Here is a 15,172-nt window from a genome sequence, read left to right on the forward strand (position 1 = left end):
AGATACGTCAGAAATACTGACGTATCTGTATCTCCTTGCGCCATGATGCATCATACTGTAAATATGACGCATCATTGGTGTCGCAAGGAGTGCGCAGTGAAAAGTGACGCATCGCTGTTTTCACGCAGCGATGCGTTACTTTTCATAAATGAGGCCCAATAATTTCAGGAGAAAGCAGGCTGTGCAGTGGGCATGTAGCATACGCAGATTTCAGTGTGACTATAACAGGGAATGTTTGTCCATGCATTCTTAGAATTTTGTTTTTATTACATTTCTCTAAATGGTGCATGCTTTAAAAATATGCTAATAGTGATAAGTGGAAAATTAAATCCAAATAATTTAAAAACACTTTTACATGAATGTGGCCTTACTTAGAGTATTCACTTGCTAGTATTTATTTAAATAATTGTCCTTCACGTGTGCAATTCGTTTTTTACATAAGTGAATTCTTTGCACTCTACATTAGAATCTTATTTAGTCTTTAACCAAACGACAAAGTGAATGCGACTGCCGCTTTTCTTATCCTGCTTATTCTTCCCACCCACATTCCTTCTTGTATGTTATTGTTCTGCTGGTGGATATGGGGTTGATCTACACAAACACTTGATAATCAGGCACTGGGATCTAATGGTAGAGAGTGTTTGTTTCTCTGACGACATGATACACCGCGGTTGGTAGACTCCATACACAAATATTTAAAAGCAGAATTTTTGAAACACTTGACATTACTCAGTTTAGTTCAACTCTCTTTTTCATTGTAGATACGAACAGCCAAAATGCGGAACGAGTGCCCGAGCTCATCCAAGCAAAACAAAAGACTTGTTCAAAGGGCGCCAGCTTCAAGGTCGGTATATATTGCATTTGGTATTTCAAACGTACCTTTGCGCCAACGGCAGGCTTAGAGCGCGAGATTGATTGAGCTCTTCTCTCATATGAACTTGGCTGGATGCAAGAAATTTAAGCGTGGGATATGTTCAAAGTCAGAAAACAAGATAACGTATTAATGACTAGGCGTAAAACTGTGTGCTTCGAGGGCTTTTTGTCCTGTACCTTCAAAAAACGGTTTTTAAATGTCCACTTGCAAAACCGTCAAAAGCAGGCAGAAAAACGAGTGAAGTGTTTCTATAAAACACCATCAACTACAGTAATGTTGCTGATATGCCTTCATATGGTTTCAACAGCCTCACAGAGTCTGTACCCTGCATACTTCATTAAAATTTGTGCACATGCCTCGTTGAGTCATCAAAGGCCAGTAAATAGCTGTGAGCTATCCTCTGCAGACGCTCGTTCTTTTACTTGTGGTGGAATACACTTCACACTCAACACTGAGTCGATTTATTGACAGGACAGGTACTTTATAGCTTGGTTAAATACATCCCATTTTTAGGCCGGAGCGGCCGGAGCCTAACAGACAGCACAGCAATCTGGTTTGCTATTGACACCTTGGGGATATTCAGAAAGCTTCCTTAGGAATGCATTCCAACCGTTTCTTACAATTGACTTTGAATTTATAACTCACATTTTCTGCCTTTCCATTTGAAGGCTTTATTTGTTTTAGGCTGTCCAGGGTGAGGTTTTCCCACCCAAGGAGCAAAACATTACCACACCAACTTCCCCTGTATTCCTCCACCTGTGTTCCTTTCTCTAAAAAGGCCTGTAAATCTTGTTCTTATCTTGTCACATTTGCTGTGTATTCGAAGACCGAAGTCCAACAGGCACTGTCTTCTGAGGGAGCTTGGTGTTTACTTTTCTTTCCCTGAATACGAAGTGAAAGGATTTATGTGACAATCTTGTTGGATACTGGGGGTTGAAAGCGTTTTTTTTTTTTAGCACTCAACAACATTTAAATGAACTGTGCAAGTATTTCAGAATACAAAATTTGGAACATAAATGAAGCACATGTTTTGTTAAATCTGAAACGTGTTGGAAACAAATACTTTAATATGATGAAAACAAACCATTACACTAGGTGGTGCCATTTCCACACATTATTGTTAGTGCGCTGTATAGTTTTATTAGTAAAACTGTATGGTCATTTCAATTGAAACTGTGTTGTTTAATGACAGTGTGCTACCACACCATGAACACTCCACTCTACTCTGCACCACTCCATGCCACTGCACTTTACTCTGCACTACTCCACTTTACACCCCTCCACACCACTGCATTTAATGCCACTCTACTATAAACCACTGCACTCTATGCCAATGCACTCTGCAAAACTGCACTCTACATCACCTCATTCAAATCCACTGCACTCTAAACTGTACTTTATACCACTGCTTTCTATCCCAATGTACTCTGTCACTGCACTCTACGCCACTCTACTTCACTGTACTCCACGACACTCTACTCTGCAACTCTACACTCTCTACCAGTTAACTCTATGCCACTCTACTCTGCACTACTGCACTCTATGCCAATGCACTCTATAGCACTCTACTCTGCATACTGCTCTCTACGCACTGCACTTGATGCCACTGCGCTCTGCATCACTCCTCTCCAGCCCACTGCACGCTACTCCACTGAACTATATGCCACGGCACTCTATGCCCCTGCACTCCATGGCACTCTGCTCAAATCCACTGTAATCTACACTACTCTACTCCACTCCACTCTATACCACTGCACTCTATACCACTCTACTCTAAACCACTGCATTCCATGCCAATGCACTCTATTCAACTGCGTTCTATGTCACTGCACTCTATGCCGCAACATTCAACACTTCACCACTGTACTCTATGCCACTGTTATCTATGCCACTGCACACTTTGCACCTCTCACCACTGCACTCTACAACACTCTACTCTGCAACACTGCACTCCACTGAACTCTATGCTCACTCTACTCTGCAACACTGCACTCTATGCCAATGCACTATACTATTCATACTGCACTCTACACCACTGCACTTGATGCCACTGCGCTCTGCATCACTCCACTCTAGCCCACTGCACGCTACGGCACTGAACTCTATGGCACTGCCCTCTATGGCACTGCACTCTATGCCACTCTATTCTATTCCACTCTAATCTAAGCTACTCTACTCCACTCTACTCTATGCCACTGCACTCTACGCCAATCTACTCTAAACCACTGCACTCTATGCCAATGTACTCTATACAACTGCACTTTAAGTCACTGCACTCTATACCTTAACACTCAGCCACTGTACTCTATGCCACTGCACTCCTTGTCATTCTAGTCTGCACCACCCCACTCTGCACCATTGCACTCTGCTATACATCACTCTAATCTATGCCACTTAATTCTATAATGCTGCATCGTACACTGCTGAATTCTATGCTGCCACCACTCTATGCCACTACACTCTATGTCACTATACTCTGCAACACTCTACACCAATACACTGTACACCAGTCCACTCTACACTACATCACTCCATGCACTGCACTGTATTCTACTCTACATCACTTTATGCCACTGCAATCTATGACACTGCACTTTACCCTGCACCACTGTACTCAACACCACTCACCTCAATGGCACTCTTCTTAGCACCATTCTATGCACTGTACTCTAAGCTAATGCACTCTACACCACTCTACATCACTGCACTTACTACACTTTACTCTGCAACACTGTACTCTATGACACTGAACTCTATACCACTTTACTCTACCTTACTGCTTTTTATGCCAATGCCACTAGGCAACTGCACTCTACGCATCTCTGCTCCGCATCACTGCACTGAATTCTGAAGCTCTTCACTCTATGCCACTCCACTCTATGACACTATATTCTGCTATGCTCCACTTTACAGAATTCCTCTCTGCACCACTTTATACCATTCCTCTCTGCACCACTCTATGCCACTGCACTGTGTGCCACTCTACTTTGCACCACTGCACTCTATGCAACTGTGCTCTATGCCACTCTACTCTGTACGACTGCACTATCACCACTGCACTCTACTATGCAACACTCTAGTCTATAGCACTGCATTCTATGACACTGAATTGTATGTTGCTAAAATCTATTCTACTGCACTCTATGCCACTGCACTCTATGGCACTTTACTCTGTTCTACTATGCTCTGCAACACTGTGCACCAATGCAATCTACACCAGTCCCCTCTACTCTATGCCATTCAACTGTACGCCACTCTACATGACTCCACTCTATGCCACTCGAATCCACAACACTCTCTGCCACTCCACTTTATAACACTCTACTCCACTCTTACCCATTCCACTCTAGGACACTCCACACCACTCATCTATGCCACTAACATTTAGTCTTGTTGAACAGCAACCATGTTGGTATACAACATGGCTAAAACACATTGGCAAAGCCAATAGCTCTTGCACAGGAGAGACTTTATGGCTTTGCTGATGCTTGTTCCTTGATGCAATGTGTGACTTGGGAAGAACGTTTTATCTTTTTGCTCCACAATTTGCCACTTTTACATTATCAAGTTTTTAAAATCAAATTATCCTCCAAGGTACACTATTGAATTATGGGGATCACATTGGTGCCTACTTTAGTATAATTGTGATTTTTTCTCACCTGGTATGAGCAGTACCTTGATAGCTAACTTATAAGGAGATTGTTCACTGATGTTTTTTGTAATTCTCGTTTATTCAAACATTTAACTTACAAACTGGGATAGGTACTCCTTAAACAGAATAGCAGTCTCAATACATAGATCAGTCTACAGAGGTCATTGGTATTTTTAGTGCAGAAAATAAAAAGAGAGTGTAATGTGGACTGAGCATCCAGAATGGGGAGGGGTCAATTATAAAGTTCTAAAGTTGTTACTTTAAAAAAACAAAATTGCAGAATGTTCATTCTCAGCCTGCGTATGCTATCAAAAAATGTTGTACCTTAGCCTTACTTGTATACTCTGGCCCCTAAACCCAAGCTGACCTCTAATTTACAGCGAAATGGGACTAACAGCTGCACCCAGATGAGGAGTCTACATTTGTTTGTTTAGATTTAGACTAATAATTCATAATAAGACAGTAGACTGATCTCAACCTGCCAAGTCCATCCAATGCGGGTGTGCCCTTAAATACCATACTGTGAAGTAAGGTTTCAATATATTCACAACTGCAGACTTGATGAGGAAAGAGAATGTGAATATTTAGAATAATATTTTGAATATGTGAAAATTGCACTTTTACAGAACACAACTGCTAAGGAGATGAAGGCATACTTCAGAAGGAATGGGGAGTAACAGAGTGATTGTGTCGTCTTCAGTCAAATAGCTATACCAAAGTACGCCGTTTATTGGTGTAAGAAATTGGGTTAATGGTTGAATGATACACAATCCTCGTCAGGTTGAACCATAGGAATCACTAATTTACCTGTGCCTGATGCTCTGGTCGCTTGGCACTAAAGCAGTCAGGCTTTATTTAGAGGCAATGTGTAAATTATTTATGCAGCATGAAAATAGTAACAAAGCAAAAAAACAACAGGAGAAAAATCCCATACTAATTATGGATAATAGAATAAAATGCAATAAATGAATGGCACCAAAATGACAAAAATGTAATGAGTAGAACCAGTGATATCCAATTTCAAGGAATTAAGGTAAGTCTAGCCCTTAAAAGAACAAACCTCCACTCATGTCTATCTAGTCATGCCAGATTGGGGGAAAGTCATGAGTTCAGGCCAACCACAATGCAGCGTGAGCCAGACACATGGACCAGGTTAGTCCTGCTGAAAAAGCTACCTACTCAAAGTCCAACGTGAAGTATCCAGTATGTGGGAGAGGAGGCTGCGAGAAGCAGGGAGAGCATCACAGATGGTTGTCACTGTAGCATAAATATCCTGTCAGGTGTCGTGGATGTTCATTGCTGGAGCTTCGTACTGGCAGTCCCCACAGGCTATCAGTGCTGTATTCGAAGTGCAGATCTTTTGTTTCCGGTTACCGCTGGGGGTTGCTGTAGCACAAGGAGTCGGTTCCACCAGAGTTTTGCATTGGTGGTTGTGACGTGAGGCAAAATCTCAGCGTGGACGGGCTCGTTCACAGTTGCAAAGAGCCAACAACTTCGGGATTTCTCCTTTGTAATCAGCGGAGTGCACTCTGACCTGGTCAGATGCCTCTTGGGGACCACCAGGGACTCATTCTTGCAGAGGACAGAATGGCTCAGGTAGGTCCAGTTGCAGCAGATCAGCTGGGCAGTTTCATGGAAGACTATGGAGCTTGTTATGTCCCTTTTATCTCTGAACAGCAGGTCCCTAGCTGACCCTTGGAGTCACTTCAAATAGCCCAGTATGAAGGAAGCAGGTCCAGTCTTCCTTTTCAGAGTGCAGGTCTCAGGCAGCAGGGCAGTCTCTGGTATCAGGGAAGTCCTTTTTTCTGTAGCATCCACATGTCCAAGAGTGTACTTAAGAGTTTGTTTGAGAGTCCAATATTTAGACCTGGTGCCAGCTTTGAAGTGGATGATACTTCTAGACTTCGGTCTACATCTGGCATTGGAATTTCCCTCCCTACCTGCCTTGGTTTCAGGATGTCTGAAGACACAATGGCTAGTGTGAAGTTCTTTGTGTGGGCTGAGGCAACTCCTTTGAAGTGCAAGTGTGGTAGGTGATGTTCATCCTGCCAACACTCAGTCTCCCTTTTTCATTCTGTCTGGGAGATATACACAAAAGGCAACTCCCAAATACACCTATCCATGTGCTACAGGATGCAGGCACCAAATGGGTAGGACAAGACAATGCTAACTCTCTATAAGTGGCCTCTTTGTAATTGGGACTTAAAATTCTACTTTTACATTACAAAAGATTTTAAATAATACAAATTTAGAAGCCAAACATGGTATGTCTATCTGTTGCCAAGCAAGCATTATCACTTATTAAAATGAATAAGGTAATCCAATGTTATCCAATTTGAGAGGTAAGCCTTTACGTAGTGAAACATTAATTTAGGAGTTTTTCACAAACCGGACATGTAAAACTTAAAAGTAAATGTCCAACATGTTAAATAAAATGCACCCTGCCATAAGAGAGGTGGTTTAGGGTCTATCCTAGGGCTGACTTATATAAATTAAAAAAGGAAGGTTTAGGCCTGGCAAAATTTTTATTTTGTCAGGTCAAATTGGCAGATTAAAACTGAACACAAGCTGTAACGGCGGGCCTGAGACATGTTTAAAAATGCTATTTAGGAGGGTAGCTGAATTAGGGCAGCAATACCACTTGTAGCATTTAATTTACAGGCCCTGTGTACATGTGGTACTACTTCACTAGGGACATACAAGTAAATGTTAAGGTGCCAACGGGGTGTGAGCCAGTTTGACCAGGTTTAAAGGAAATTAGTATGAACAGTTAGCACTGGTTAGCAGTGGCAAGTGCACAAAGTCCTAAAAGCCAGCAAAAACAGTTTTAGTAAGTAGGAGGGGTGAAGGAAAACAAGTTTGTTGGTGACCCTGCAGAAAGGGTGAAGTACATCAATTGGGAAGTAATTCTATCCACCATTATAACATCAGCGTTCAGAATTAACAAATACATATTTGGAGACAGTGAGATGGTCCAGACAGATAACAAGGTAAAAGTTTCATGAAATGGACGCAATAAGGCACATTTAGATTGTTAATCTGGGTAGGAAACAAACACTACAGTATTGAGAAAAAATATTGAGTAAAAAATATCACCAAACCAGACTATCGATTAAAAACATATTGTGACATGGAAATATCATCAGCAAGAATATCGATGTCAAGAATATCGATTTTAAGGTAAGGAATATCAAATTTTAACATACCAATGTCAGTATTGTTTGCAAAGATAACGTTGTTTAAAATATTGTTTTTCTGATTATTGTATTTTAGTATATATTTAAAATTTATATGATGTAATGTTTTATATAATTATTGTTTTTTTATTTGTTAATGTTTTAGTAGTTATTCATTTTAATGTAATTAATGTTATGTTTTTTAGTTCTGTAGATGAAGGTTTAGGGTGGGAAGTAAGTTGATTATTAAAATATTAATATTTTTAATGTAATATTATATATTTATTTAATTGATATTTAATTATGTTATTAATTTGTTTATGTAAATTTCATGTGCGGGTTATGGGGTTTAGGGGTAAAGGTTAGGAAGTAATTTGTTTTTAATTAATAATAGTTGTTAATTAATATTTACTAAATTGATAATTAATTATGTTAATGGTATACATTTTTTTTTCCAGGTGCGGGTTGTGGGGTTATAGGGCAGGGGTCTTCAAACTGTGGGGCGCGACCCCCAAGGGGGCTGTGGAGTGATGTGAAGGGGGTCGCGCATTCACAGTCACACTTTTGTCCTGGCCTCCAGAGCTTCAGCTTCCCTCCTCCCCCATCCTGTGTCTTAGCCCGGGCTGCTGCAGTGCAGCTCACGCTGCTGAGGGCTCGGCTGGGCAGTGTCTGGAGTCTTATCTCCAGCACGCCCGAGTTTTTCACAGGTCTTTAAAGACCATTAGCATATTTACTTGCCTTTGTTAACTGGTTACCAAGGCTTAGTTTTTTTATGGTTCCAGTACCCCCTGGGCCCCCACTCTGTCTATTCCTTACATTTGTATTTTTACACATACTGCTGTAGTGTGAGAATGCATTTACTGAAAAGGAATATAAAGTTGGATTGCCAAAAGAAACATGACTGCTGTGTGTTGTTTAAAGTGCATGCAGAATGCAGAGACCTGCTCTTGATACTAAATAGAGTTATGAATAAAAAAGAATGTATTAATTAGTTATGTGAGTTTTCTGTCTTTGTTCTCTTTAACTATCAGTCATGGATCACTGAGGCAGCCCTAGAACAAAATTAAAAGTGCTTTCTATTTATATTTGCTTTTCTAAGTATTCACAGATAAGTGCTAACAATACAGCTTTAGGTGACTGCTCATTTCTGGACCATCAAAATAATGAGCTGGTAACCCTAATCATAAGACTGGAAGTTTGTTGCAGGATCAGCACATTATTTATTTCCTCCACCCTCGATCCCTGATTAATGCCATTATAGCAATAGTTTAACTTATATCTGAAACCCTACGCTTCAAGTTTCTGGGAATGCACCCTGCTTTCAGACAACTCACTTCTCATTCTCGCCTTCACTTTCACGCTCGCCCTGCACTCCCAGTGATCACAATGCACTCACACTGATCACCATGCACTCACAGCAATCACAATGCACTCACACTGATCACAATGCACTCACACTATTCATCCGCTCACCCTGCACTCACACTGATCACCCTGCACTCACACTGATCACCATGCACTCACACCGATCACCATGTACTCACACCGATCACCATGCACTCACACCGATCACCATGCACTCACACCGATCACCATGCACTCACACCAATCACCATGCACTTGCACCAATCACTATGCACTCACACCAATCACCATGCATTCACAACAATCGCCATGCACTCACACCAATCACCATGCACTCATACCAATCACCCGCTCATCCTGCACTCAGTGATCACAATGCACTCACAGTGATCACAATGCACTCACATCATTCACCCGCTCACCCTGCACTCACAGTGATCACAATGCGCTCACACTTATCACCATGCACTCACAACATTCACCCGCTCACCCTGCTCTCACAGTGATCACTCTGCACTAAAAATGCGCTTGCATTGTTCAGTCTGTACCTCACCCTGCAGTCACATGAGCCCACTTCTCACCCTGCACTCATGTGACACTTCACTCACTTGTCCCCCCCTCACTGCTCAATCTGTAGCTCACTCAAACAAGGCCATCACTAACCATGCACTAATTTGTCCCACTCTGCACTTATAGCCGAACCCAAATTCATATGGTCGCCTCACTGACCCTGTAGTCACTCCTTTTACCCTACTCTCACACTGTTGCATTGCTCACCGTGCAGTCACATGGGCGCTCTTGTCACCCACACAGTGCAGAAGGTTAAAGTGCCTGGTACAAAGAAGATGTACCATGCACATCACAGAACTGAGTGTGAGTAAACTATGAGTAGCGCTATAAAAAATTGAAATGTTTGTCAGGCAGGTGCTACAGAGAGATGAGGTGTATTGTTGGTGAGTGGTAGTGAGGGAATTCATGGAGAAGGTGGAAAGACTGTTGCACCATGTGCAACCAGTGCTAGGGCCAGCCCTGGCTGGGAGTGTTACCCCCCCCGAAGTTCGGGTCTAGTGGATGCCCTGCTTCTGCCTATTATTATTTACATTTGTAGTGTGCTACTGTTACCAAAAGGTGTCCTGGGGCTAATAACCATCTGCCTGCAATATGAGAGAGGAATCCGGGGTTTGGAGAGGAGAGAAGAGAGGGGTGGAAGGAAGGGGGTGAGAGGAAAGGTGCATGGGTAAACTGCTTAACTCTGCACAAGACCGCCAGGGTTTGGAGGGACCCTTGCTGCTCCCGCCATGGCCAGGTGAGCTTCTAATGTGGCAGTGTGTATTCCTGTGGATTGGGAGGCCCTTCACATATGTTGACTAGACATCTTTCTGATGTTAATTGCTGTATTTTGGTTATAAACTGGTACTGATGGGGTGAAATCTTTCCTCAGTGTTACTGTGTTTAAAAAATGTCAAAATAATAAAGCAATGCTATCCCAAAATACGCAGCATCACAGAACATTATTTACATTTTCTACTCACACAATTTAGTCAAGCCTGTCGCATAATTTGGTCCTCACCTGCCTCATAATTCCAGTCGTCCTGCCTAGAGGTTTAGAAATTATTTTCAGGACGGGGTCCTTACGCCTGAAAATGTTGACAGGGGGGTCCCGTCATCCAAAAGTTTAAAGACCTCTGTTATAGGGGTTAAGGGCGGAAAGTAATGTATTTTTAATTAATTAATATTTAGTTGTTAAGTAACATTAATTAGGTGATAATTATTTTGTATTTATTGTGTAATTGTTTTTTTGGGGGGTGGGTTGTGGGGTTTATAGAGACTTGTGCCCCCATTAGGATGTCGGGCGGATAGCCACCACCATGCGGGCGGTGGCGATCCACCCGACAGCCTTCCCCACCCGCCACCCATTACCCTATTACTATGGCGGGGGGACCACGGCGGATGGAAAGACCGTCCGCTGCTTTTCCACCCGGTCGACATGGCGACTGGGCGGAAAAGGGTTCTATATGGTGGCGGTGTCTGTTAGACACCGCCATCCATATTAGGACGTGGGCTGGAACACGCTTTTCCGTGGCGGAAAGGCATGTGGGAATCTCCTGCGGTGGCCCGTTGCGGGCTCCTAGGCATTCTGGGAGGTGGGGGGCGCACCCTGCACTTCAATGTACAAGGTGGCAGGCACCGCACGGTTGTGCATTGAAGTGCGCGACATGCATTTTTAGCATTGCAGCGGGCGGTGCTGAACCGCAATGTTAAAAATGTGGGATGCGCTCGCCAGTGTGGTGGGCGCATCCTAATGGCCCCCACGGGACCGCCGCCCTTATGGCGGGCGGTCCATTTTACGTCGGGATGACAGGGCGGACAAAGTCCGCCCACCATCCTAATGGGCCCCTTAGTGTGAAAAGTAATTTATTTAATAACTGACTGTTCTTTAATATTAATTAGTTGATAATTACTTATGTTTATTGTTTATTAAAAAAAAATTTCACTGCGGGTTGTGGGGTTTATAATAATAAAGGTTGGGGAGTAAATTAATTTTGATTAATTACAAATTATTTGTAAATAATATTAATTATTTAATTGACAATTAATTATTTTCTTTGTGTAATTATTTGTTTAAAGTTTGCTTCTAGGTGTGGGTTGTGGGGTTCATAGGAGCAAAGGGTGAGAAGTTAATTAATTGAAATGAATTCATATTTAATTTTTTTAGTTTAAAGGAAGTTTATTTCAAGAAAAGATTGCAACCAGAAAACCTACAGGATAATCAAAAAACAAAGTAAACAGCAATCCAATATATAATAATAAAGCACAATATATAGAAGGGGAAAAGGCAGGGAAAAGAAAGTAGAGGGACGAAAGACACAAAGAAGAAAGAGGTAAAGAAAGAAATGGGATGGGGCAATAACATATCATATTTAATTTTTAATTGATAATAATAGCTTAATTGATAATTCTTTGATTTTTAGATTTTATTTGTGGGTTGTGGGTTTTGGTTTTGAAGGGGTATGGGGTGGGTAGGAATTTAATTTAAAGAAATCATTAACTATGTTTTTAATTAAATACCAATTTGATAATTAATTATGTTAATTGTGCCAGGATTAGTCTGTCACATTTTATGAGTGTGTTGTCTATTTTGTGGAGGTATTGTGGGAAGTACATTAATTATAATTATTTAATCATTATTAATAAATTAATGATAATTAGTGTGTTCATACATATTTATATTAAATTAAAGTGCTAATAGATTTTTTAATGTTAATTTTTAGGTGCATGTTGTGAGTTTTGTGGGGTTATAGGGTGGGAAGTAACTAAATTAAATTCATGTAATGAATATTGTTTTGTTAATACATAATTTCTAAATAAAATATATATTTGTATGAAAATATTTTTGTATTTTATTTATAATAACATTTTTGGGTATTTGTGATATGTATTTAACATTGTAATATGCTTTTTTATATTTAAATACATTTGCATTTTATTCTTCAATATTTTTACATTTTTCTTTATTTGCTTTTTTTGTAATAATTTTATTTTGTTTAAGATATCTTGTTTGTTTTTAATCATTCACTGACTGGAGTGGTAATAGTAATAATAATATTAAATTAATAATAATAAAAGGTAATAATAATAAATTTCATCCATCTGCAATTCAACACATTCCCTACTCTTGTGCTGACTGGAGTAGGAATAGTAAATTTTACCCCCTCCCCCCGGCAATCCAACACTTGCCCTACTGTTGCATTGAATGGAGTGGGTACAGTCAATTAAGCCCCTCTGCACTCTGCACAACAGATCCCCTACTGTTGTACTGGCTGGAATGTTTACAGTAAATATTACCTATCCACAATCCACAACTTTTACAACTTTTTCATTTATAGGAGGGAGATTTGTTAACTCTACCCAGTTTTATTATTTTTGCATTGTGTGAGGTGGGAGTAGCACATTTTTTATATATTTACTGTAGTAGTTTCCGTTGTTTTGTATAAATTGTAGTTGGTATAGTATATGTATTAGATTCTCAATCATATAACTTATTGTATATTGTTATTATTCATATTATTATGTTTTTGTTTATTTAAAATTATTATTTTTTAATTATGAATGTTTTTAATGTGTAAAATATTTTTTACAAAATGTTCCAAATTTAAAAGTTATTTTTTATTTAATTAGAACAATTTATTTTTTTAAGATTTTGGGGCTCATTACGATGGCGAACGGACTTTGGTCCGTCCGTCATCATTTCGGATTTGGGACCGGCCGCCCATGAGGCACATCATCCTGCTCGACACTAAAATGCCGAACGGTCTCAATGCTAGTGAGGACTGTTACAGTTATCTATGAAGAAACTCGTTTTAGACAGCAATGATGAACTTAGAGTATGAATATGTAAATTACACACTGAAAACCGCTGCTTTCCACAACTATATACAGTATATGATATTTTAAATCACTTCCTTTCTTATCTCACTGGTAGCACTATTTTCAAATAACCATTACTTATCATGTATATAAATTTACTTGCACAGCGGTATTTTGCACAAACAGATAGTTTTGCCCACTAGGGCATTATAAAGCACTTTCCTCACAATATATGAATGGAAATGTTTTTAGCATCCTTGTTGTATATAATGAAATGAAATAGGCTTATGGTGCTGATATTTGCATACAGTTAGCCATGTTTTATACAACTGTCTTTTTTAAGGATGTGCTTAGTTGGTTTTCAGCAATGACATGGAATATTTATATTTTAAAACATTGTATATATTTATATGTTTTTTTATTATTCTGAATTGCTGATAACTTTTTATCTGTATTAATGTGCAAATTGTTGGGGTAGATACCTATGAGGAAAATGCGGTATTTAAAAAATCCCCACCCGCGAATACCTCACATTATGTGGGTAATGTGTTGGGTATTTTTACTATGTTTACTCTGTAATGGTACTTTGCACTTTAAAAATGGGAAGTCCGCCCCCATGACGGTATCATGTGATCAAGGCCTCGTCAGGCTGAAACGCGTCATGGCGGAGTGGTGTTGGGCTTAATAAAATAACACGCACCATTATTGGGTTTGCCTCGTCTTCTTTCACGGCTGGATTTGCTGTTTGGACGACAACGTACTGCATATATATATATATATATATATATATATATATATATATATATATATATATATATATATATATATATATATATATATATATATATTTATATATATATCACCGTGCTTCAATGGCAGTAACAACAGCTTCACACCAGAAAAAGACCTTGGACACAGACCAAAATTCCAGTGCTTTTATTTTTCAACAGAAATCTGCCGCATGACGTTTCGGCACCGTGGAGCCTTGCTCACATGACAACGTCTAACAGTGATACTGCTCATTTTAAAGTGACAGTGTCCAATACCATTTTACCACGTGGTTGTAACACAATAAACAGCAAAGAAAGACTGACCTCGACATAGTAAAAATTATACATAAACAATATAATGCACGTAATGTGCTGTTGGAGGAATAAAGTGAATTTTCAGTAGGATAGCGTTAAAATACCAACCAGTCATTGAATAATACATCCTATAATGTTTTGATCAACATAGGTATCACATATAGTAATTGCTGGGGGCACATGTACTGCAACCTGACAAAACAAATTCTAATCACATAGTAAAATACTAATATACTGTGATGGTCATGATATCATGGAATATAGATTGTCTTTAGATGAAATGCATATACTCAAATATTGAAATGATACGATTAAAATTTGAATCTTAAATTCTAAATTTTAAAATACATAAGTAAACATATTATGTGCAAATACGCAAAATACTCAAAAAGATACATATCTTGACCTTCTGCACAGGAAATAAAGTGCAAGTGCATATCCTACCATTTTTTCACAATTTTATGGTGCAATGCTTACAACACTAATCACTGTAAAATACCAGTATTTATATTTATTCGTAGAGTTATGCATCAATTGTTGCATAAAGTGCAAACTACGCAATGTAAACAATCTGTATTTATCATTATTATAAGTATACATGCATATCATCACAGTTAAAATAGAATTCAATCTCATTCCAAATCTATGAAAG

The 15,172-nt window shown here is 39.6% G+C and overlaps 1 protein-coding gene across 4 annotated transcripts in view; it reads left to right on the top strand.

Annotated features, from left to right (window-relative positions):
* The window catches only part of SMOC2 (SPARC related modular calcium binding 2), a 1,417,970-nt gene that overhangs the window by 1,093,795 nt on the left and 309,003 nt on the right, over positions 1-15,172 (top strand). For all 4 annotated transcript variants that reach the window (XM_078648722.1, XM_078648720.1, XM_078648721.1 and 1 more), the window contains exon 9: positions 762-844. In XM_078648722.1, the coding sequence (XP_078504848.1) occupies positions 762-844 (83 nt within the window). The remainder of the gene's footprint in view (positions 1-761; positions 845-15,172) is intronic.

The sequence above is a fragment of the Lissotriton helveticus genome, chromosome 6, assembly GCF_964261635.1.
Source record: "Lissotriton helveticus chromosome 6, aLisHel1.1, whole genome shotgun sequence".
Lineage (NCBI taxonomy): Eukaryota > Metazoa > Chordata > Amphibia > Caudata > Salamandridae > Lissotriton > Lissotriton helveticus.